The sequence below is a fragment of the Eurytemora carolleeae genome, unplaced genomic scaffold (genome assembly GCF_000591075.1).
Source record: "Eurytemora carolleeae unplaced genomic scaffold, Eaff_2.0 scaffold38, whole genome shotgun sequence".
NCBI lineage: Eukaryota > Metazoa > Arthropoda > Copepoda > Calanoida > Temoridae > Eurytemora > Eurytemora carolleeae.
The window spans coordinates 121582-148264 of NW_019396060.1; the positions used below are offsets into that span (position 1 = coordinate 121582).

The 26683-nt window shown below is 33.1% G+C and overlaps 1 protein-coding gene across 1 annotated transcript; it reads right to left on the minus strand.

Annotated features, from left to right (window-relative positions):
* On the minus strand, nucleotides 1-26677 carry LOC111708426 (spastin). Its single transcript, XM_023481794.1, has 14 exons — nucleotides 26585-26677; nucleotides 26482-26524; nucleotides 24096-24536; nucleotides 23781-23872; nucleotides 21296-21422; nucleotides 20186-20247; nucleotides 19877-19979; nucleotides 19556-19798; nucleotides 16144-16203; nucleotides 7188-7282; nucleotides 6318-6418; nucleotides 5983-6131; nucleotides 2425-2562; nucleotides 1-1298 (listed from the first exon to the last, which is right to left on the minus strand). The coding sequence occupies exons 1-14, from the start codon at nucleotides 26602-26604 to the stop codon at nucleotides 1056-1058; spliced, it is 1917 nt and encodes a 638-aa protein (XP_023337562.1). The 5' UTR covers nucleotides 26605-26677; the 3' UTR covers nucleotides 1-1055.
* Nucleotides 26678-26683: the final 6 nt, after the last annotated feature.

Below are 26683 nucleotides of genomic sequence, written 5' to 3' on the forward strand. Positions count from 1 at the left end.
CTTGATAAGACAAAGCTAATTAGAGTACCGTTGTAAAGCATGGTCAATTGAAATTACGCTTACAATCCCTTTAATAGAACAGAAACCAAACTCATGTTTATTTGGTTCCTCCGCCCTACATTTTGTGAAATAAAGTCTAGAACTTAGAATTACAAAATATATTTACTTTTATTCCATTTCATTCACTTTAAAGTCAGTTTTACAATTTAAGTTCAAGGATACTCGATCTGACAGGTTTACACTGTAAATTTAACTTTTACTTTTCAAAGATTAACAAAGTTTTACTCTGTATGGTTTAGTCTGTAAAGATTTCTCTGCAAGGTTTACCCTACAACAATTATTCTTTAAATCTTACTCTGAAAAGCTTTCTCAAGAGTATCTCTTTTAGATTTACCTATAAAACATTACTTAAAAGATTTTCTCCGCAAAGTTTAGTATTCAAGTTATGCCCCTCAAGTTTAATTTTAGAAGTGTTTTCTTCAAGGTCCACTCAAGATACACCATTCATATACAGCTCCTTCTCCGAACTAGACAGCTCCCACTCCGAACTAAACAGCTCTCTCTCTCTGAACTAAACAGCCCCCTCTCCGAACTGAACAGCTCCCTCTCCGAACTGAACAGCTCCCTCTCCGAACTGAACAGCTCCCTCTCCGAACTGAACAGCTCCCTCTCCGAGCTGAACAGCTCCCTCTACGAACTAGACAGCTCCCTCTCCGTACTAGACAGCTCTCTCTCAGAACTAAACAGCTTCCTTTTCCGAACTAAACTGCTTCCTCTCCGAACTAAACAGCTCCTTCTCCAAACTAAACAGCTTCTTCTCCGAACTAACAGCTCTCTCTCCGAACTAAACAGCTCCCTCTCCAAACTAAACAGCTCCCTCTCCGAACTAAACAGCTCCCTCTCCGAACTAAACAGCTTCTTCTCCAAACTAAACAGCTCTCTCTCAGAACTAAACAGCTTCTTCTCCAAACTAAACAGCTCCCTCTCCGAACTAAACAGCTTCTTCTCCAAACTAAACACCTTCCTTTTCCGAACTAAACAGCTTCTTCTCCAAACTAAACAGCTCCCTCTCCAAACTTCTGATTCCATGCCTCGTAACCCAGAAGATTATCTCCTGACACGGATTTTTTAATTCTTTTCATACTCTCCAAGAAATCGCTCATGTTGACCTTCCTGACCTTGACGGGGTCGAGGGATTTTACCTCGTCTATCCCCAGCTCTCTGATAGGACCATAGGCTGCATCTCTAGCAAGGTTAGAGATGTCAGATCCTGAGTATCCTCCGGTCAGCTGAGCTATCTAGAAAAAATAAAAACTATTATAAAGTACTTTAAGAAATTTGAATTTATTTAGCAGAAGAAACCAGTGCTACATTTAAAAAAAAATTACATTAAATGGCATATTGTTAAAATATAAAATCGGTGAATCAAAGAAATAGGTTTAAACCCCTGAGACATATAGAGCATGTACATGTACCTCTTGAACTGGAGGGTAAATTAGAGCATGTACCTCTTGAACTGGAGGGTAAATTAGAGCATGTACCTCTTGAACTGGAGGGTAAATTAGAGCATGTACCTCTTGAACTGGAGGGTAAAATAAAATTACAAGTCTATTTCAGGAGTGTGCTGTAATGTAATCTTAATACATCTTTTAAAAATGTGAAATAAGTGTGTGTGTGTTGTAAAACAATTTATATATTTGTGTTTATAATGTTAGTCTTTTTGTAAAAAGAAAGTAACTAATGTATCATATTATATTACATCCAATAAATTCAATCAAAAATTGGGTTGAACAAACTTTGCCGCAGAGAAGAATAGAAAACCAAATTATAAATTGTTAACGTTTAACGTTATTAATTTAATCGTTAAATCTAGGCGACTAAACTGAAAATTATATTTCTAAACAATAAAAAAAGTTAAAAATATTTTAATAAAATATATGAACACACAGAAAATATTTGAACAGAATCGGAAAAGACCATTCAATTCAACAAAAAAATAATGTGTAGTTGAGAAAATATTTTTTGAAAACCAAGAAAATATTTGTGTTTTTGTGGATGAATCTCATAAAACTCTCTACAAGATAACCTGACACAAAGTATTTTCAAAAAAGAATTATAACTTATTAAAAAAACTTCAATTGATATCGTATAGTTCACATGTCATTATCGAGAATATACTAATTTTCATTATGTACGCAACTTAGTTTTCAGAATTGTCTTTATTAAAAAAACTGTTTACTCTCCTCTGACTGACTTTTCAAATCCCCATATCTTACCAACCTGATGTCGTAGACCTGTGCTATTTCAAACTAGGAATTCGGCTGGATTCTGACTAGATCAAATAGTCCATCAGGTTCCAAAGAAAAATGGAATAGAAAATGAGAATGTGAGACGTGTAATCAGTCAGTTTAATTTTTCACAAACCTGATGAGTTTCATGCTCCGTAATCTCATTGTTCTGCTGGGTAAGGAGTTTCTGAACCAAGGATATCCGGTCCTCTCTACTTGGTAACCGGACATAGATACGTTTAGAAAACCTTCTCAATACAGCTTCATCTAGGTCCTACAATACATGCATAGTACGTTTAGGAAACCTTATTTTGACAGGTTTTTACTTAGAAATGCATAGAAAAGGTCTAAAAGGAAAAAGTTGTAATGATAATAAAAATTAATTATTAAAAGAAATTGTGTCAAATTAACCCTAAATGGAAAACTATAATAAATCATTTCCTAAATAAACTAGATTTGATGAATGAATAATTATACAATGTATTATTCTACATAAATTATACTGAATTTATAATTTAATTAGTTGTGTTCAGCATGTATTAGAATAACATTGTTCTTATAATCCAATATTAAAAATCGGAGAAGTTTAAGCAGATTACATCAGGATAGGAAACCAGGTTGCAGGGGAGAACCAGGATAGGAGACCAGGTTGACAGGTAAGAAAACCAGGATAGGAAACCAGGTTGGCAGGGGAGAACCAGGATAGGAAACCAGGTTGACAAGGGAGAAAACCAGGAAAGGAAACCAGGTTGACAGGGGAGAAAACCAGGATAGGAAAACAGGTTGACAGAGGAGAACCAGGATAGGAAACTAGGTTGACAGGGGAGAAAACCAGGATAGGAAACCAGGTTGACCAGGGAGAACCAGGATAGGAAACCAGGTTGACAGGGGAGAAAACCAGAATAGGAAACCAGGTTGACAGTAAGAAAACCACGATAGAAAAATTGGGTTACAAGAGAGAACAAGGATAGGAAACCAGGTGGACAAGGGAGAAAATCAGGATAGGAAACCAGGTTGACAAGGGAGAACCAGGATAGGAAACCAGGTTGACAGGGGAGAACCATGATAGGAAACAAGGTTGACAGGGGAGAAAACCAGGATAGGAAACCAGGTTGGTTGGGGAGAACCAGGATAGGAAACGTGGTTGACAGGGGAGAACCAGGATAGGAAATCAGTTTGACAGGGGAGAAAACCAGGATAGGTAACCAGGTTGACAGGGGAGAAAACCAGGATAGGAGACCAGGTTGACAGGGAGAACCACGATAGGAAACACGGTTGACAGGGGAGAAAACCAGGATAGGAAACCAGGTTGACAGGGGAGAAAACCAGGATAGGAAACCAGGTTGACAAGGGAGAGAACCAGGATAGGAAACAAGGTTGACAGGGGAGAAAACCAGGATAGGAAATCAGGTTGACAGGGGAGAGAACCAGGATAGAAAACCAGGTTGACAGAGGAGAACCAGGATAAGAAACCAGGTTGACGGGAGAACCAGGATAGGAAACCATGTTGGTAGGGGAGAACCAGGATAGGAAACCAGGTTGACAGGGGAAAAACCGGGATAGGAAACCAGGTTGACAGGGGAGAAAACCAGGATAGGAAACCAGGTTGACAGGAGAGAAAAACAGGATAGGAAACCAGGTTGACAGGGGAGAAAACCAGGATAGGAAACCAGGTTGGCAGGGGAGAACCAGGATAGGAAACCAGGTTGAAAGGGGAGAAAACCAGGATAGGAAACCAGGTTGACAGGAGAGAAAACCAGGATAGGAAACCAGGTTGGCTGGGGAGAACCAGGATAGGAAACCAGGTTGACAGGAAAGAAAACCAGGATAGGAAACCAGGTTGACAGGGAGAACCAGGATAGGAAACACGGTTGACAGGGGAGAGAACCAGGATAGGAAAACAGGTTGACAGGAGAGAAAACCAGGATAGGAAACCAGGTTGACAGGGGATAAAACGAGGATAGGAAACCAGGTTGGCAGGGGAGAACCAGGATAGGAAACCAGGTTGACAGGAGAGAAAACCAGGATAGGAAACCAGGTTGACAAGGGAGAAAACCAGGATAAAAAACCAGGTTAACAGGGGAGAGAACCAGGATAGGAAACCAAGTTGACTGGGAAGAAACCAGAGAGAATCCCAGAAAGAACGGGACAATCACGGAGAAAGTGGGAGAACGAGAGAACCAGGGAGACCAGGAGAATCAGGGAGTACAGGAGAACCAGAGAGAGTAAAGGAGAACCAGGGAGAACAATAGAACCATGGAAAACAGGAAGACCAAGGAGAACATAAGAACATGGAGAGCAGGAGAACTAAAGAGAACAGTAGAACCAGAGAGAATAGGAGAATCAAGGAGAACATAAGAATATGGAAAACAAAACAAAAACAGGGACAGCATAAGAACATGGGGAACAGGAGAACCAGGGAGGACAGGATGTTTATTAAGAATAAAGGAGAACAGGTTAGATTTTCTAACCCCTATATCTTCACAACCTATGCCGTTACTCTTAGATATTTCAAACTATGAATTCTGTCAGATCAAATAATCTAAGTTCTAAATATTAAAGGTTTAGACCATCAGGTTTACTGATAAATGAATTCGAAAGTTTTATTTTGTGGCAAAAACTCAAATCCTTTGTACAGTGTTCAGTGTGCAAAACCAAAAAAGAATTAAAATAATGGAAGAACATTGCATGCTCCAAAGTAGTAAAATACTGAGCAAACTCCGTTGTGTTAAACCGAGTTTAGTTTTAAAACATTATATTTTATAAATTTACAAATGAAGAATACAAATATGTAAAACTGAAAACGAGAAAAGAAGAAATCTGCCAGGAAGGAAAAGGAATTAAGTATTTGCCACAAACTCAAATTTTTAAATCCCTATATCTTTAAAACCGTAAGGTGTAAACCTTTGATATTTCAAACTTTGATTTGATCTAATTGGAATATCTAGGGTGCAAAGATATAGGGATTAAAAAATCAGAGTTTGTTGCAAAGACGCAATTCCTTTAAAAAGGAAAATTAAAACAAAGTTTCCAAATGAAAGAAAGAAAAAAGTATTTGTGGAGAAAAAAAGCAGAGAAAGAAACGGTAATTAAAAAATAAACTATATTTAAAATAAAACTAAGTTGTCAATTTATGACTCTGCTCTGTAAAAGTTTATTTTTTTAAGATATCTAGTGAATGTAACTGTAAATATTATTCTAGAGAAAACATTGTTCAGGTTTATACTAATGAATTTGCCAACCAAGACCTCCCGCATGCAATCCTTTGTAATTATATTTAATTTACTTAACTTTAACAGTAAAATCGGGAAATAAAATTTATTATTTTATTTGTCAATTTATAAATAACTTCTATTCGAGCAATGGTTGGTAAGAAACACAAAAGAAAATATCAATTACCTTTAATATATTTCATATTTCACCAGTATCATATGTATAATCATTTTAAAAAGAAATAGAAAAAATTACTTTTTTTAATCCTTCTAAGATAAAACAAACTTAAATTTTCTAATCCCTTTATCTAACAAAATTCATAGTTTAAAATATCAAAGGTCTGCGACATTGGGTTGCAAAGATATATGATGCGACAATTTGAGTTTGAAGGTGAAATATCAATTTACACACTAAACTAAGGTATAGCGGGTCAGGTAAAATAGGTCTATGATTGGGTGGGTAGTGTAGGTTGTAGTTTTACCTGAGGTCTATTGGTTGCTCCCATGATAAGAACCCTATCATCAGCTTGTCCTCTAATCCCATCAAACTCCAGGAGGAATTCAGTTTTCAGCCTCCGACTAGCCTCATGTTCTCCCTCCGTCCTCTCACAAAGGAGGCTGTCTATCTCATCTAAAGATTAATCCAAGTCATCCTCAAACTCTATTTAAAAGAATGTTTTTTATACAACTTAACCCGAATAAAAATGGTGAATTTTTGGAATTTAATGAAGTTCTCATTCTAAGGATTAAAGAAAAAGATTTACCTATAAATATGGTTGAAGGTTGCATAATGCATATATATATGAATACTAAATACCTATAAATATGATTGAAGGTTGCATCTGCCTGCCAGCTGAAAACAAAGCTCTCACCAACTTTTCTCCTTCTCCAACATATTTAGAGGTAAGGGTAGATGCACTAGGTTAGTCAACATTTATATTTAAGTGTTCAACATTATTTGCTCAATTGGGTTAAATTTATTGGAACTTACGACTTTGTGACATTGTGTCTCCTCTATTTTTGATTGGATATGAGAAAGATATTATTTGGATGCGTTTCAGAAATACAAAACGTTTTTTAATTTTTCACCACTTTCGAAAAAGGAGCTGTAAAATTTAGAATATATGGTTAAAGAGTTTTTTTGAAGGGGGGGGGGGAGGCGGCAATGGAAAATAGAAATCAAGTTTTGACATTTATAAAAAAGTATTTATCCAGGAAGACTTGGTGGCTCTTATCCGCAAATGACATGAAGGAATATAATTTTCATGAATAATTTAATTATTTTCAAATTATGATTTGCAAGAATTATAAAAAGTTTTAAAAGTATTCAGTATAAATTAGAAAAGGGTGACGCACGCGGGGAAGATAACACATAGATCTAGACTGCTAAGAAAAGTTGTATCAATTTACAAGGCTGGGTCGACTTAGAAGGTGTCGTAACACCTTGGCCTTTGATTGTACTTTCTTTTGTAATATTAGGCATTTTAGAATTTTAGTATTCAAGAAGCTCTTGAGTGCTTGCAACTTTTGGATCACTGTAATAATCTTAAGAAACAAAATGATGCAAAACATTTTTTTACAATCATAATTTTTTTCGTTTTCTCTCGGTTATTTCTTTTGACGAAGTGTTCTAGCACTAAAATATTCTAAAATTGAAAAATAAAATTTTTTTGTTGATAAACGTTTCCTGATATTGAAGAAGGAAGAGTCAGATTCACTCGCTACTGCTCGCGCCAACATAGTTTTCCCATTTCCAGGAGGACCAAACAGTAATAATCCTCTAAAAATTAATATTCTTAGTACTTCAAATATATATTACAAAGCTTAGGTCTAAATTTATCTGAATTCAGATTAAAAATTTTGTTTCTATTTTTCAATTGTTGAGTTTTGTTCTCTGTGTTCGTTTTCCAACTCCATTATCCTAACCTAGGAGTTTTCCAACTCCAATATCCTAACCTAGGAGTTTTGAAAGCTAAAAATATCCTAACCTAGGAGTTTTCCAACTCCATTATCCTAGCCTAGAAATTTTTCAACTCCATTATCCTAGCCTTGGAGTTTTCCAACTCCATTATCCTAACCTAGGAGTTTTCCAACTTCATTATCCTAACCTAGGAGTTTTCCAACTCCATTATCCTAACTTGGGAGTTTTCCAACTCCATTATCATAACCTTGGATTTTTAAAGCTAAAAATATCCTACACTAAAATTATTATTAACTTATTATTGTCCTAACCTAAAATTATGATAACTTAAACTTATTGTAACCTAAAATTATAAGAAATGCAAATTTCCATGCAACATTTTCCCTTCGATAAAGAATAAAAGCTGTAATTTAAATGAACATGAAACCTTTATACACTAAACTAACCAAAGCTTAAGACTAAATATAAATAAATATCGAATTGACCTGAATTCAATATTAATACTTTAAGTATTATTTTAATTCTGATTATTTCTATTTTATGTTCTTCACTCTAACCATTTGGAAAACGTTAAAGGAATTGAGTCTTTGTCACAAACTCAAAGTTTCTAATCCCTATATCTTTGCAACCTGATTGTGTAAACTTTTGATATTTCAAACTTAGATTATTTGATATAACAGAAATCATAGTTTGAAATATATAAGATCTACATCATTTGGTTAAGTAGATATAGGGATTAGAAAATCAGAGTTAGTGGCAAAGGCTCAATTCCTTTATGCGAAATTACTGGAATCAGCTCCTGAGGATCTCAGGAGCTGATTGAAACTTATAAGAGTTCCATATAATGCTCTTGTCTCGAGAATCTGATAAAAACTGTGTTAAAATTATACTAAAACGTATATATATGAAATTTTGTATAAGATTCTTAATATTAAAACGACGATAACCCAGAGGAGTCTGAGAAAATAATTTTTAAATTTTAATTGATATAATTGATAATATCAATTATACGTCCGGACCATGTCACCAGCACTCCAACCAATGGCAGTGCAGTATTATTGTCACGTGCCTCCGTCTGTATCACATGACCAGTATACTGCACTGTCATTGGAGGGAGTTCTGGTCACATGATACATATATACGTATTGGTATAATTTTGACACAGTTTTATGTCATTTTCTCGAGACAGGAACATCAGATAGATGTCTTTCAGGTATCGTTCAACTCCTGAGATTCTCAGGTTTTAGCCTACATCCCCTTTCATTTTTCCTTTACAGTCCCTTTGATAGATATTCTAGGGGAAGAAGAAAGAGTTATTGAATAAATGCAACAATGACAAAAAAAGATTGTAATAGTAGCGCATACTAAAATAAATTTTGTCATTTATATTTCTATGCTTTTTGCAGTTATTTTGACATAAAGAATTATAAATCATTGTCTTCATTTTATTCATCTCCAGGGACTCCGGGAGACTCCAGTTAACTTACAGAAAAAAGTGGTTTAAAAAAGGGTGTTCAATTAACAGTTTTAATTCCTCAAATGTGGAAAATTGTATTCTAAGATAAAATCAACCAAAAAAAATCCTTTCTCTAGATCTCTCTCTTTGTAAGCTAACTAATCCATTGAATAGAATGTGTGTGACCTGCCATTAATAGAGTGGAATGTCCGGTTTACAGGAATTTCATTTATAGCTTTGTCCGGTCGATTAAGAATGAATCAGACATAAAGTTTAAAGGGACCGTTTACTTATTTCATGGTAAACTAAACAGTCTATTAGCTGCAGTTAATTGGTAATAGTCTTACTTTCCAAAGACAACTGTGGCCGGAGAAAAAGCCAATTTTTCGTTCGGAATTCGAAACACTTTGATAGACGTTTTTCAGCAATAGCAGCTAAAAAAAAAAATTATCATATTTCAATGCCATTATGTGTTAGCCATTATATATTACAATATGAAAACTTTTGATATTTGAGTTAGCAAGAAATTTACGTTTTTCGTATTAAAACGTCTAAAATGTATACACAAAGACGACATTCCCTCCGACAATCAATTAATCATTACGCAATTTCGGTCCGTAGATTCAACTCTGCGTTCGATGTAAAAAGAATAGACATCTTACTTGCAATGATGCATTTGTGAGTAATCCAAAATAGTTCATTTTTAAAAGTTTCGGAGCAGGATGAGAGACAAGGGCTGATACAGGGGGGACCCCCCTCACTTGAATCCTGTATCCGCCCCTGATGAGAGAACCGTTCTCTATTCGGTTATCTCCATACATACATAGCTTCTGTCAGTTCTATAACCGATATCTGTTATTATTACCAGAAAGGTCGAAAATCTATTCGGATGATGACACTCCTCAATCAGTTGTCTAATTTATTATTAACTACTCAATTATAATTTGTAATCCCGTTCCCATATTCGCGCAACTTTTTATTTTCATGCCGCGTTTTTTTCAGCTTTTTACAGAAGCAAAAATTTTCAATGCGCTAAAAAGTGTTTTGTGAGAAATAGAAGGTTAAAATTTTTTTAAATCATGAGATTTCCAATTAACTGTTAGATACTACAGTTTAGATAGTGTCTAGACAAAAATAATGGATATCTTTGGAAAGTAAGACCAATGAATAGCTAATAAGCTATTTAGTTTAACATGAAATTACACAATTAAGTGAACGGTCCATTTAACTATTGAAGACTTTTCAAGCTAGTAAAGGCTTTACAAAATCTTTCCTGAGGGCTGAAGCTGAAAGATAAACCATTAAACCATTAAAACTCTAGGAAGAGCGGAAACTTTTTTCAGGAATAAATCTAACTCTAAGAGCATAGGTTTGACATGCTGAAAAAAAAGGAAAAAAGGAAGATTATTCTGTATCAATTCTGCATGGAATAATCGTCCCGTAAACTTTTTACCAGCATGTCACATTTTAGCATCTGGGAGGTAGAATTATTTGAAAATAGATTACGAAAGGTTTCACCTTACTTTCTAAAATATGCAATGGTTTATTTTTCTCAACAGCTTCAAAAGGTTCCATAAGGCCTTTACAGAACCATTCGGAAGAAAATGTTTACACTAAAAAAGGAAATGGAATTAAAAAAAACACACATATTTCAAGAGACATTAATCCTAACCGTCAAATCTGCAAAGTTTTCTTTTTCAAGTCTATACATCTTTCAATCAAACAATCCATCAATATTAGACATTGGTCATAAACCTGTTTTGGAGCTAATGCCCCCTGTATCTATTATTTATACCTTGCAACACGTATCAAAGCGTTTTATGAATATTTGCAAGTTATCTTTTTTTGAATTTCATGATCTGAGTTTGTTTCCCTGTTGTCCATTTGACAGTCCAATTTTTGTTTAAATAATCTTTTTTGTTTGTTTCATTTTCTTGTGGTTTTTAACAAAATTTTTTTTATCGATTTTGATGGTTATCGTTATAACTGACGAGGGTCAACCCAGACCGAAATATATTTTCAATAAATGTGGAACTAACATCTACTTTTTTTTACTCTACAGAGGTTTGGTCAATCACCGTCACCGAATTTTAAATAAACTTTTTTTGTTTCTAGTGAAGACCTTCAAAGCGTTCATCTTTCATGCTTTGAGTAATCTAAACTCTCATGATTTATTGAAAACATTTTAGATAAATGTTTGAAGATTGAAGAAAGGATAGATAATTGAAACTATTTATATCTGAATCAGATTATTGTTTTTTCCCCCATAGAGGATGCCATAAAGGGGATAATATGTCAGCTGCAGCAACAGCTTCGTAAAGAGAAAAATAAATGTTACACTTTTTTTGTACAGTTTTAAATTTATGTTGAAAGAAGGTTAAAGCTTTGATTGATAATGCTTTTTCTGATAAATGCATCAGTGCAAGGATGGTACCAGTTGTATACTTGGCACAACAGTTTTATATAAACCCCATCTTCCCCCCCCCCTCCCACCATAATTGGTGTATCCCCAAAAATGTTAATATTGTACCAGGAGCTACAAAATATGTACAGTGATAGCCAGAATACTCTGAAATAGGAAGACGACTTTTAGACTCAAGTTCTGACTTTAAATAGTTCAGTGAACACTAGACACAACAATTGAGGAGTGTAAACAAACCCATTTCAAGTATTCCTATAAAGTCGTCTTCCAGTTTTCTGGTTATTACTGTATGAACTGTAAAGTTTGTATGCCAAATGTATATAGGCTAATTGAGTTTGTTTATATTTCTCCTAGATAATGCAGTACATTTTTTTAATACACAACTTTTGTGATGTAACTTTTCAACAATTCTTGGTTTTTCTTTTTTTAAACCACATTATTTGAAAATATTCAAAGAAGTGAGAAATAAAATTGAAAGAAGTCAAGTATTCTCCCAGGAGAAAAATAATACAAGGTCTTGGTAAACCTTCAGATATTACAATGTACAGGGTGTCTCAAAGAACAAAAAAATAAAATTAATAGAAAACGATCTGCAAATTATAGTTTGCCGCTTATATGGTACGGTTTTAATTTTAAATATTTTTTTTATATTCTGATCTTCATGTTTTTTTTGACACCCTGGAGCTTATATCTGCTCCTCAGGGAATACTGATAACACGCAGTACAAGCTGGAGAAAATATATTTTAAAAGAATAAATAAAACCTTTCCAAGAACCTTAATCTCAACATAAAGACAAAGTTCATCTTGTAAGGAATTGCTGGTACGACTTTGAGACCTTGTGACTTCTCAAATCTTCACGCTGAACCCAAAAAAAGAAAACTTGAATGGTTGCATATAAGAACTTAAAACGTTTCATCAACAACTCATCAGAAAGAGAGGTTGTATTTAAACATGAAAGATTTTAAAGCACAAGGTGAATGTAAATGTCCCGTCTTATCCACATTAATGTTTAACAGCCTTGTAAAGACATGTAAAATGTAGATGCTAACAATTCAGTTCAATACCAAAACTTTAAATTATGAATTAACCACAGAAAGAATTTTTTTCTAGATTCAAGGAAAGAGAGATCAAGATGTACCAGGCTTATAGACGATTTGATCATGGATCAAATGTCATAATTTTTTCTAAAGGAGTTGAGTCTTTGCCACAAACTCAAACTTTCTAATCCCTATATCTTGGCAACTTGATGGTGCAGATCTGTGATATTTCAAACTTTGATTTGATCTACCAGCATTCATAGTTTGAAATATCTATGGTCTACGGAATTGGGTTGCAAAGATAAAGGGATTAGAACATCTTAGTTTATGGCAAAGACTCAAGTCCTTTGCTCTCACATATTAGCTAAGTTCAAAAAGGAAAGAGAATAAGTATAACATTGCAACAAAGAATCTAATATTTTTCTTGTATTAATATCATAGAACTGCTGGAAATTATTCCCCCCCCCCCCCCAGGAATTCCATTATTACCCCGGGAGAAAAGATTGAACACAAGTTGAATAATATACCTCCTGTAGGTTCCAGGTGTATGTTCAGGTTTAATCTCAAGTATGAAATACAAAATATAAAAAAGAAATATATTTTTAAAGGGACAGACGGGCTATGTAAGGTAGTTGAACTAAGTATGCACTGCAGTGTTGTGGACAAATTCTTTAGGATTCATTTGACACATATAAAACTTCTTTAAAGATTTGTAAATCCTGGGTTTGAGCGCAGAGTCGACGTTCAAAATCGTACTTTTGGGTGGGTAGGTTTTCAGAATTCTTTTTTTTAATTATTAGATGACAACGACAAGAAATGTAAACTTGTAAAAATGTCGTCTTCCTATTCCACAGCTTTATTGGTCACATTGTATTATAACACATGAGCTATTAAAAACTTGTTTACCATAAAACTAATTGAATATTGTATAGACTAATATTAATAGATAATCCAGCCAGCATGAAAGGGGACAAAGGATACACTATATAATAAGAATATAAAAGAGGATAATTCATTTGGTTTACTGTCCAAGTGCGCCTCACGTAGACTTTATGTATACTTTACAACTTGATTTAGATGCCTAGAGGTCGGTCCGTTATTTAAAATAAACTGGAATTGCAAATGTAATGGTTTTGGTGTAATCGTAATAAACATTCTGTTCTCTATATTCTCTATGATCTCAGTGTTGTGGGAATTGTATTAAATCCTCTGTTCTCTATATTCTCTATGATCTCAGTGTTGTGGGAATAGTATTAAAGCCTCTGTTCTCTATATTCTCTATGATATCAGTTGTGGGAATTGTATTAAATCCTCTGTTCTCTATATTCTCTATGATCTCAGTGTTGTGGGAATAGTATTAAAGCCTCTGTTCTCTATATTCTCTATGATATCAGTATTGTGGGAATTGTATTAAAGCCTCTGTTCTCTATATTCTCTATGATCTCAGTGTTTTGGGAATTGTATTATATCGTCTGTTCTCTATTTTCTCTATGATCCCAGTGTTGTGAGAATTGTAATAAATCCTCTGTTTTCTATATTCTCTATGTTCTCAGTGATGTGGGAATTGTGATAAACCTTCTTTTCTCTATATTCTCTATGATCTCAGTGTTGTGGGAATTGTATTAAATCCTCTGTTTTCTATATTCTCTATGATCTCAGTGTTGCGGGAATTGTATTAAATCCTCTGTTCTCTATATTCTCTATGATCTCAGTGTTGTGGGAATTGTATTAAATCCTCTGTTCTCTATATTCTCTATGATCTCAGTGTTTTGGGAATTGTATTATATCGTCTGTTCTCTATTTTCTCTATGATCCCAGTGTTGTGAGAATTGTAATAAATCCTCTGTTTTCTATATTCTCTATGATCTCAGTGTTGTGGGAATTGTATTAAATCCTCTGTTCTCTATATTCTCTATGATCTCAGTGTTGTGGGAATAGTATTAAATCCTCTGGACCGTCCATGTCGGGACACTTTTGGCTCCTGTTACTCTTCTGGAATTATATTAAGGGTCGGTAGTTTCATTCATTCCTCATAGCTTTTATTCTTCTATAATGATTATCAAAATATATTCATTTTTAGAATATTGGCTTAATCATTGGATCGGGTGTGAGGAATTAAAGCAATTAAAACCAAGCAGAAAACCGGACGTATGGAAGAACCAAGCTAAAGAAAGTTCGGGTTCTTTAAGATCTCAGTTCTAGATATATCTCGTTTTTTGTCGTAGTTTTTCTCTTTTTCAAAAAGAAATAAAAAATATTTCGGATGTTGTTCATTGAAAAGGTTTTGAGGGAACCGTTTGCAAAGGAACTGAGTTTTTGCCACAAACCCAAGTTTTCTAATTTCTATATTTTTGCAACCTGATGGTGCAAACCTTCGATATTTCAAGTTTAGACTATTTGATTTCACAGGGTTCATAGTTTGAAAGATCAAAGGTCTGTGACATCGGGTTGCAAAGATATAGAATTGAAATATTAGATTTTGTGCCAAAAACTATTTTTTTCGTAGTGCACTGCTCATTAATGAAATATAACATAAAATCAGGTTTTTGTTTAACTTTCTTTTTTTAATAAAGTTTTTTTTGGAAAGTTGTGAAAATCTTGTCAGTCTAACATGTTTTAGCAATTATTAGAATCATCAGGAAGAAAGAAGAGATTACAAAGGATGGAGGAAGGGGGGGATAAAAGGGAGAGGAAGGGTGAAAGAAGGGGGGGGATGCATGTCATTTATAAAGAATTCTTGATGAGATGGGCTACATTGAACATATGCTTGATTTACTGCTTAATTGACCAAAACAAAGTAACTTCTCCAAAAGTAAATATAGAAACAGCTGTATGTTACATTTGTGCATTACTTTTCCAGATATCGAATAAATCTTTAAGAGTTTTATTTTTTTGCTTCATTTTACAATTGTAAATCCAAATTATTTTTTGTTTGTTATATTTTTTCCCTCCAGTTTTGATATTGGTTTCATGTTATTTTGTGCTGACACCTTCTTAATATAAATATTCCCTTGAGAATTATTGGAGTCAGAAATCATTATTCAACCTCGTCCTAGAACCCTTGAAACCTTTTCAACCCTATTCTTTAGACCCATTGGAACCCTTATATACCCTTTTATAAAGGCCCTTAGAACCCATTCAAAGAATCTACTTAACACTCTTGAACCCCTAGAACTTTTTCATTCCTTATTTTCAAACCCCATAGAACCCTTTCATACTCCTTTTTTAAACCCAACCCCACCAAGAACTTTTTCATACAGCTTTACTTTTAACCCCATAGAACCCTTTCATACTCCCTTTTTTAACCCTTAGAACTTTTTCATACCTTTACTTTTAACCCCATAGAACCCTTTCATACTCCCTTTTTAAACCCCTTTTTCATACCCTCTCTTTAAGACCCTTAGAACCTTAGAACCCAATATCGTAGACCTTAGATATTTCAAACTATGAATTCTGGTAGATCAAATAATTCTAGTTTGAAATATCACAGGTTTATACCATCAGGTTGCAAAGATATAGGGATTATAAATTAAGAGTTTGTGGCAATAACTCAGTTTCTTTAAAGAGCTGATGAATCTGACTCACATGAGAACCGAATACTCTCAGAAGAATAATGATTCTGGGAAATTGGCAGGTTAATGTGTTTCCTTAGCATAATATTGATAATACATTCATTAAGATACTTTATAAACATATTCATACCAATTTGTAACTAGCATTATTGTTAGTAATATTATCATTCACTAAATACATATTTTATCATTATTATTATTATTATTATTATTATTATTGTTATTATGATTAATGGTAGGTGTTCTGAGTCCTGTAAACAGTTCAGGTCTCAGAGCTGGAAGAATTACAGTCTCCTAAAGAATATGAATTTCCATATTGACATTTTTTCTGAATTTTATTGTATCCTGAATGATACCAAGTATAACCGGTTTATTCGCTAGAATAATCAAAATCTTTGCAAAGAAAAGAGTTCTGCGGAAAAATTGCCAGCATTGTAAAACCTTCAAGTTTGTATTTTCAGACAATAAAAGGAAGTTTACTCTTAGAGGGTGACTGCATTTTAAGACAGTAGAGAGAGAAACTTTTTTATTTAAAATTTTCAAAATGTCAGAAAAGAGTTACCAAGAAAACCTTTTAATGTCCTCGAACAAGTTTTGAGGGCAAGTCTAAGAATAATTAAACTGCATATTTTAAAATTTGATAATGTGGCATCTTTTTCCAGAATGAGGAAAAAAATCTAAAAGTCTGGTCTGGCCAAGTTTATTTCTGAAATCTAACCAAGGTTGCCCTTTAAGTCTGACTAGGTTTACATTACAATTCTCATCAAGCTTGCACTACATGTCTGATTAGGTTTGCCCTAAAAGTATGGCCAATTTTACCCTCTAAGTTTGACAACGTTTATTCTACAAGTGTGACCAAGTTTTCCTTCCAAGTCTTACCAGGTTTACCCTACAAGTCTGGCCAAGTTAAATCTACAAGTCTGACCAAGCTTGGCCTATACATTCAACCAAGTTTTCACCTTCAAGTCTGGTCTATTTAACTTTACAAGTCTGACCAAGTTTGCCCTATAAATTCAACCAATTTTACCCTACAAATCTGACCAAGTCTTTTTGCCCTATACGTTTGACAAAATTTGCCATATTCGTCTGACCAAAGGAATTGAGTTTTTGCCACAAACTCTGATTTTCTAATTCCTATAACTTAGCAACCCGTTTTCCTAGACCTTTGATATTTCAAACTATGAATTCTGTTAGATCAAATAGTCTAAGTTTGAAATATCAAAGGTTTACACCATCAGGTTGCAAAGATATAGGGGTTAGAAAATGTAAGTTTGTTGCAAAAACTCAATTCCTTTAACCAACAATCTGAACAAGTATACCCCTACAAGTCTGACCTACAGCTCTGACCAAGTTTACCCTAAAACTCTGACAAAGTTTAACTTACAGCTCTGACCAAGTTTAACCTACAGCTCATACTAAGCTTATCCTACAAATCTGACCAAATTTAACCTACAGCTCTGACCAAGTTTAACCTACAGATCTGACCAAGTTTACCCTACAGCTCTGACCAAGTTTAACCTACAGCTCTGACCAAGTTTACCCTGCAGCTCTGACCAAGTTTAACCTACAACTCTGACCAAGTTTAACCTACAATTCTGACCAAGTTTACCCTACAAGTCTGACCAAGATTAGGCTAAAACTAGCAGACTGGATCCAGATCAAAGCTAACCAACTTTTTTCTGATTTAATCTAAAAAGAAAACAAAATCTTTTGATCTTAGGTTTGCACCAGAATCCAAGGTATTTGGAATCAAAAGTTTTTTATACGGTTATATTTAAAAGAGAATATTTTACAAGAATTTAACCATGGAGACTGTTTTTATACAGTTATATTTAAAAGAGAATATTTTACAAGAATTTAACCATGGAGACTGTTTTTATACAGTTATATTTAAAAGAGAATATTTTACAAGAATTTAACCATGGAGACTGTTTTTTTAAAAAAAACTTAAACTCAGTCTGGTGAATGTAAAGTTTGATTATCTAATTCCAAAAATGGCAAAAAAATATATTTCTAAAGAAAAAGGGTATTGCTGTTGAAGATTATAATGTACTTGTTTGCAGAATTTTTTTATTTTTAAAAAGTGGTTAATAATTTGCTTTCCCTTCTTGTATTATACCTTTGACTCTTTTCTTTAAAAAAGTAAATTGTAAATAAAGTATAAAGAATCCATCATATTTGACATATTTTCAAACTAACATTTCCCCTTTGGCAGAGTAATTTAACGTCTCAATAAAACATCCAGAATTATCTCTCTCGATTACATCGTTTCCTTTACAATTTTATCCATTCCATCCTTTCCTTTTATCTATTTCCATCCTTATCTTTACACTTTTATCAATTCCATTCTTTCCTTTACACTTTTATCTATTTCTATTCTTTCCTTTACACTTTTATCAATTCCATCCTTTCCTTTTATCTATTTCCATCCTTATCTTTACACTTTTATCCATTCCATCCTTTCCTTTACACTATTTCTATTATTTCCTTTACACTTTTATCAATTCCATCCTTTTTTATACTTTTATCTATTCCATCCTTTCCTTTACACTTTTATCTATTTCTATTCTTTCCTTTACACTTTTATTCATTTCATCCTTTTTTATACTTTTATCATCCTTTCCTTTACACTTTTATCTATTTCCATCCTTTCCTTTACACTTTTATCAATTCCATCCTTTCCTTTACACTTTTATCTATTTCTATCCTTATCTTTACACTTTTATCTATTTCCATCCTTATCTTTACACTTTTATCAATTCCATCCTTTCCTTTACACTTTTATCTATTTTCGACCTTTCCTTTACACTTTTATCAATTCCATCCTTTCCTTTACACTTTTATCTATTTTCGACCTTTCCTTTACACTTTTATCAATTCCATTCTTTCCTTTACACTTTTATCTATTTTCGACCTTTCCTTCACACTTTTATCAATTCCATCCTTTCCTTTACACTTTTCTCTATTTTTGACCTTTCCTTCACACTTTTATCTATTTCTATCCTTATCTTTACACTTTTTTCTACTCCATCCTTTCTTTTACACTTTTATCTATTTTCGACCTTTCCTTTACACTTTTATCTATTCCCATCCGTATTTTACAGTTTTATCAATTCCATCCTTTCCTTTACACTTTTATCTATTTTCGACCTTTCCTTTACACTTTTATCCATTCCATCCTTATACACTTTTATTCATTTTATCCTTTTTTATACTTAATCCATATGTATAGACCAATTAGATTTTTGTAATTATTTAAACTTTTAAACTTTGACTTCTTCTTGTTATTCTATCTGTTCAGAGACTTGTCGCTCATTTACGATAAAAATTAAATTGTCACATTTAGTTAAAAAACAAGAATTGTATAGTTCGTTGAAAAAATAACAATATTTTAAACGTTGTAATACGTTTTAGAAAGTAAATGAAATTAAAAATGTTCTCAGTAAATATAACTTAGTGAATAAATGTAAAGTCAAAACCCGAATTCAAGGAAATAAAAAAAAATATTATTTGGGGAATAAAAGTTTTATTTTAACAACCATGATAAAATTTATAAAAAATGTATTTCTATTTTTATATTACTATTAAAAAGTTTAATAAAAATAATACAATAAAAGCAACATTAAATGATTAGGTGTATGTGTACCTGTAGTGCCTGTTTTGCTGCAAGCTGACCGGCCACCATACTAAAGCTGCAATTAGGACTGTCCTCTATAATCTCATCCATAATTATTTGCATAAATTTGGAGGAGTCCTTGCTCAGTCGGTTAGATGAGGAAGATGAAGAGTGCGAAGACGACCGGTGCAATTTATAATTACGCGGCAAAGTTTCTGATCCCGAGGTTAAACATTCTCTGTGCCGTCTAGTAGGTGGAGGTGTGTAGGTTGCCTGCAGTAGATTATAATTTATCATCGCGCATCTACAACTTTTTATTTTACAAATGATTCTTTAATTGTTATCTTTTACCTTTTCTCTTCTGTTAACTTTTTGCAAACTATTTATTGTTTGTTGAGTTGGGGGTTTACTGTTGCGAGGTAATGAGAGATGTTTAAGAGCAGGTTGAGATTTTCTAAAATAAAAATCGAATACAAAAATGAAAAGTTTAAGTGTTATGCATTTAATAATATTTTTGTTCGTCCTGAAATTTGTGATTTCAAGATCATAAAATATTTTTCTGTTCTCGTAAAAAATTGATAAAATTTAAGATTAAGTAAGTTTAGATAAGAAAATGAATTGAATTTTAATTTAATGAATTATCTCGTCAAAGTTGTATACCTGGTTGCATTTAAAGCATGCCAGTCTAGTCTCTTCTTAGCCATGTCCAGGTTCAATTTCATCTACGGATACAGAACATTAGACTTTTACAATTGTATTTCTATTTTTAATGAGTTTGAATAGAACTGAATTTTCGCCACTAACTCTAAATTTCTAACTCCCGAAATATTTGCAACCAGTTATGAAATATGTTAAATCAACTTGTCAAAGTTTGAAATATCAGATTGCAAAGTTGTATTCATTATGAAATCAGAGTATCCTTTAGTTTAAAATATAAAAAAAATATCATATAAAATCTATGAAGACATGGTTCATGACTTAAATCAATAAAATTTCGTGTAATTTTTTATAATATTATTTAAAACAATATTGCCTTGGTTCTACGTGTCTGAAGGAAGTTTATAAAAATAATAGGCAAATTTCCGAATGTTAAAGGTGAACACTAGAGGTTCAAAAAATATTCTGCTAGAGTATAATTGAGCCTTTTCCACAAACTCTGATTTTCTAATCCCTATAATTTTGCAACCCAGTGTTGTAGATAGATCTAAGATATTTCTAACTATGAATTATGTTGGATCAATTCTTCTAGGTTTGAAATATCAAAGGTTTACACCGTTAGGTTGCAAAGATATAGGTATTAGAAAATTTTGAGCTTGCGACCAAGACTCAATTCCTTTTTCTTTTCTTATATTCCCTGTAGTGCGTGGACGGATCTGTTTCGGATTAGATTGTATATGAATCAAGGATTTGACACATGAATTATCTTGCAAGGAAGAAGGAATGAGGAATCGAAAACGAACTTGAAATTTAATCAAAGAATTTTCTTTAGGAAATTTGAAATAGAATTACTAGAGAATTCTTTTAATTTAAAGTTGAACTTCGGAGTGAATCCTAAATTCATAGATTTATCATACTTTACCAAACTAGGCAAATTTGCTGAAACACTTTTTATTTTATTTTTGCTAAAGCTAAATAAAGAATTAAATTTTTACTTTCAATTTCTCAAAACAAGAAATCTTAACATTTGAAAATGTTCTGGTTATAGGAAAGTATGTTTTTTTTAAAAGAAATATTTTTTTAATGGATTTCTATTTTTTTTATTAAACCTACCTTGTGTTGTAATTTCCTGGCCTGGGAGAATTCTTTTGATTCCTTTGTGATGGAATCTGACGATTCAAAGTTTAACAATATTCCCTGCTCTAGCTCCAGGATCCCTTTCTTGTACATATCCACCGTCCTGGACAATAAGATTAATAAAACCTCATCCAGTTTTGGCATGTGCTCACTCTCCACTAAAAGCCACTATTTCCTCGGGCAGAGTACTGAAAATCACCGAAAGCGTGGTTGAGGATGTGGTGTGTTTTTGATAAAACAAGATATTTCAACAGTACGACAAGGGACGAAATTTAATGAATAGCGAGAAATAGTTGAACTACGTAGACAATTGAACCACTTCTCTTGAACTTACAGAGGCTACTCAAGAGAAGTGGTTCTACTAAGTCTGTGTAGTTAAACTACTTCTATCTATTCAATAAATCTGTTCAAAGGTATAACTCATTCAAACCTAATTAGTTCCAAAATTCAAAAGTTCCCATCTCTCACTATGTAGTTTATTACAGGATAATTTTATTTTTTAATTTCAGATATTTAGAGGAAATCTAAATAAATTCCACCTAATCCTAAACAAATCTTATATTATCCTAAACAAATCCTATATTATCCTAAACAAATCCTATATTATCCTAAACAAATCCTATATTATCCTAAACAAATGTTTAAATTTCCAATTCTGTTTGAGTAAACCCCTGCAGGCCAGATGCAGCAATATCAAAATTCTCGGAACCTGCGACCTGGATCGTAGTTGTTTCTTTGATCATGATATTTGTTTTATATCTAGATACGCCATTTTGAATCTTTTAGAATAAATTCCTTTTAAGTCCTGCACTAGATATTTAGAATATTCCCCAAACAAAGCAAAGGAAAATTATTATTCATGCAACATACACTGTTAAAACTGTACAACCTTTTGGTCTACATGATTTGATTTTTTAGTGAGCGTTCTATTTACTATATCTTCGCAACCTGGCGGTGTAAACCTTTGATATATATTATTTGATATAACAAAGCTTTACTACGACTTTGGTTTTGCAAAGATAGGTTTTGTTCAATTGTGGATTGTTTATTTATTCCTATTTAACTCACTCAAATTTGTTTATGAATCCCTTTTGAAAAGAATTTTGTTGAAGTAATATTATTCTATAATTTTCTGAATAAACTTCTAATAATATATTCAAGTATTCTAGTGCTTTCCCACACTCAGTATAGTTTTCAAATATATGTATTGTTTTTTGGTTGGATTCAAAATGAACCGCTAAAAGACAGATGGGAAAAATTTATATCTTGTCTTGTATATTATCTACACACATCTAATATATTGAGACAAATATACATCTTTGTAAATTGGTTTCTTGTTTTTTAATATTCATTCTTTAAACAGAGCAGAAACTCTGAAACTGCAGAGAAGGGTTTAACAATAAACACGGCACATGTGTGAGACCAGGGAAAAATTGAAAATGATTGAAGATGATCTAATAAAGAGGGGAAAAGTAGCTCATACGAAAAGTGGACTTCATTTGCGGACGAGTCTACGTTTCTATATAAAATATTATTACGAATTATATACAGCTAGAAGAGACAAAGATTTACAGAAGAGACAATTTCTGACATGGAAAACAGACGATATCTTCCGCATTGTATCACAGATAACGGTTTAAAGGGTACCGTGTTGTATTATATCGGTATGTAGCCTTGTATCCTTTGAACCCTGATTCCTCATATACCCTCAGAGCCTGTAGACTGTATACTGTATACTGTATACCGTATAATACTGTATATTCTAACTTGTATCCTTTGGACACTGATTCCTCATATACCCTCAGAGCCTGTATACTGTATACGGTTTAATACTGTATACAGTCTACATTATACAGTCTACAGTCTACAGTCTACAGTCTACAGTATACAGTCTACAGTCTACATTATACAGTCTACAGTCTACATTATACAGTCTACAGTCTACAGTATACAGTCTACATTATACAGTCTACAGTCTACATTATACAGTCTACAGTCTACATTATACAGTCTACAGTCTACAGTATACAGTCTACATTATACAGTCTACAGTCTACATTATACAGTCTACAGTCTACAGTATACAGTCTACATTATACAGTCTACAGTATACAGTATTATACAGTATACAGTATTATACAGTATACTGTATTATACAGTATACAGTCTACATTATACAGTCTACAGTATACAGTATTATACAGTATACAGAATACAATATACAGTATACAGTATTATACAGTCTACAGTCTACAGTATACAGTCTACAGTCTACAGTCTACAGTATACAGTCTACAGTCTACATTATACAGTTTACAGTCTACATTATACAGTCTACAGTCTAAATTATACAGTCTACAGTCTACAGTATACAGTCTACAGTCTACAGTATACAGTATAATACAGTCTACATTATACAGTCTACAGTATACAGTATTATACAGTATACTGTATATTCTACCTTGTATCTTTGGACCCTGATTCCTCATCCACACTGAGAGCCTGGGAAATTAAGTCAAATGCTCTCCGATGATGTTGTTTTAACTTGTTAACCTAAAAAATACATTTTATAAGGATTTGGCTTGGAAACAAATTTAAAATTCGATTAGAATAGTTTTGGACTGAAAAAAGAATAAACTAGTTTTGGATTGAATAAAAGAATAAACTAGTTTTGGATTGACTAAAAGAATAAACTAGTTTTGGATTGAACAAAAGAATAAACTAGTTTTGGATTGAATAAAAGAATAAACTAGTTCACCCTGTATCTCAGGTCTACCTGATGTTGCAGAGCATAGTTCTCTGCTTCAGATTTATAGGATATTACGGTCTTCACTGCCTGGCTCCGGGGTTTTGAAATCTCGAGCTCACATAGTTTATTCTCTGTGATATGGGTGATTGAGGTCAGATCTGATTCAACTTTATCCTCCTCCGTTCTAGGTTTCAGTATCTCGTGGAGTGTAATTCTAACAAGGAGAATCACCATGGTTAGAAGGTACCTGGAGCCAAGGAATATCTGATATAGGATACTGTGGAACCCGTCAAAGAGAAGGATAACGGGTGAAGCCATGGTTGACACGTTTCTCCTGTGCACAGAGTCTATCATACCGTTCACAAGGTTGTCGGAGCAACCGCAAGAACGATCTGGATTCCTGCAAGGGGACCCTGGACTCCCTTCTATACAGGGGGACCCTGGACTTCCTCCTTCACACGGGTATCCCTGACATTCAGTAATATCAGACATTTGTCACAATTTGATATTTCTTTCTTTCCTTTGAAAGGTTGGATCTATAATATATATCTGGAGGAGATTATGCAAACCATTCATTCAACCCGAGATATTTGATTAGTTAGTACATCTACATCTCTATCCTTTATATGTTTTCTGTGTACAGTATTATTCATTAAAGGGACTGTAAGTGTATTCATTAAAGGAACTGTAAGTGTATATTCAGGTGACCCTCAATGCAAAATTGGAAATGTCTAATATACATCGGCACTCTTGAAACCTTAATCAGATCAAAAATGTGGAAAAAAATTTTCTGACTCGAAAAGTGTTTAATTCTGATAATTTCTCTATTTCTTCATTTAATGCGCAAGTCACTTACCCAGAGAAACCGCAAAACAAAAGCATGGTATTCTAATGCATACTTGATTAGACAGAGCTTTCAAACCTGATGTCGTAGACATTTGGTATTCTTAATTTTTAATTCTTTTAGATCTAACAATCAAAGTTTGAAATATCAAAGGTTTACATCATCAGGTTCAAAGATGTGAGGATTAAAAAATTTAAGAGTGATGCTAGTGTTCAGTTCCTTCCTTAATAAACAAATATTAAGGACGACGATTTTCCACAGTTTTCTGATAAATCAGTATTAGAATAACATTTTTGACAACATTATTAATTTTCCTCTTTCTCTCAACAAAATAAAGAATTTAATAATTTTTCAAACGATAATAAGAGTTCCTTCCCTATAGAATTATTATCTATGTTTTCTATCTTTTTTCTTTTGGCAAGAATTAATGGTTTGCTCTTGTATTAAGAAATTTTCTACGCTGAATAAGAATTTAAAGGGAGTGTTCGCGAAAAATGAAAGGGGGTACGGCGAAAAATAATCGATACTTATCTATCGATGAATTTAGGTTGTAATATCTGAATGATTTTTTTGAAAATAAATTGATTAATTTACGATACACGTCGTACATTGCAACTTTCTGATTTTGTATGGACGCCACGTTCTTCAGTATAAGTCGTTTTAAACAATTTTCTCCTTACAGGCGCAACACTTAGAAGTAAGATTAGTAGCGATCAAAAGCGATTATTTTCGCCGTATGCCTATACCCCCTTTCATTATTCGCGGACACTCCCTTTAAAGTTTAGCTTTGCAGTAGGATGATAAATGAAGAGGGTTTACGTATTCACTATTCACAAGTTTCAATTCTTCATCATTTCAGATTTTTACTTTCAGCCACAAAACTGATGGTTTGTTGTTGCATGAATTATGAATTATGAAAAAAGACTTTTCAATGAAACTTTAAAGAGACTGTAGACGTAATTACAAGTGACGGGGCGTTCCATTTTAACCCTTAATCTCATCAAAAATGATAAAAGCATCCTTGTTTTTCCATTTCTTCTAGATTTAATGCATCAGAGACAAAGAACGTTATTTATAGAATTAAGCAATTTTCACGATAGATGTTTCGAAACGAACAGGCGACTAATAGGGAATGAAAAAGTAAGAAAACAATAAAAATCTTTGTGACAGAAACAATCTCAAGAACTGACGCGGGTCAACCGAGACCGAAATATATTTTCAATAAATGTGGAACTAACATCTGCTTTTTTACTCTACAGAGGTTTGGTCCATCATCATCACAGAATTTTAAAATAATTAAGCAATTTTAATGAATGTTAATGTAAGGTATCATAAATAATTTAAAATGTTTGCAACTAAAAATGTTGGGTTTGATCAAACATAATTCATCTTTAGATCACATATTAATCATTCGCTGATTGAATATCTTTTTGATTGTTAAGATAAGATTTTATTTTTAAAAGATGCTTTACTTTTTCATCCATTGAACCATATTTCATAGAACTTGATTAAAAACCTTTTCAAAATCATCCTTTCTTACTTTCCAGCAGTTAATTACTGATATTATTCCTGATATTTACTTTGTTCCACCATTCTTCTCTCTTTTCTTCTCCTGAAAGGTTTAAATAGAAATATAAATCTGAGTCTAGAATCTAGAGTTGATTAAGGCAACCTGTTGATAATATTCTCCATGAAAGCGCATTCCACTCAGAGTTACCTCCAAGTTCTCTTCTCAGATTATCAAGATGTTTTTCACTTTTAGTTCGAACCT

Coding starts and splice junctions, on each gene's coding strand:
- LOC111708426 (XM_023481794.1), bottom strand. CDS start 26,604: ATGGAGAATATTATCAACAG. Junction 21,423..23,780: donor TCAGGGTCCAAAGATACAAG/GTAGAATATACA, acceptor CTTATTGTCCAG/GACGGTGGATATGTACAAGA. Junction 6,419..7,187: donor TCTTCCTTCTTCAATATCAG/GAAACGTTTATC, acceptor TGACTAACCTAG/TGCATCTACCCTTACCTCTA.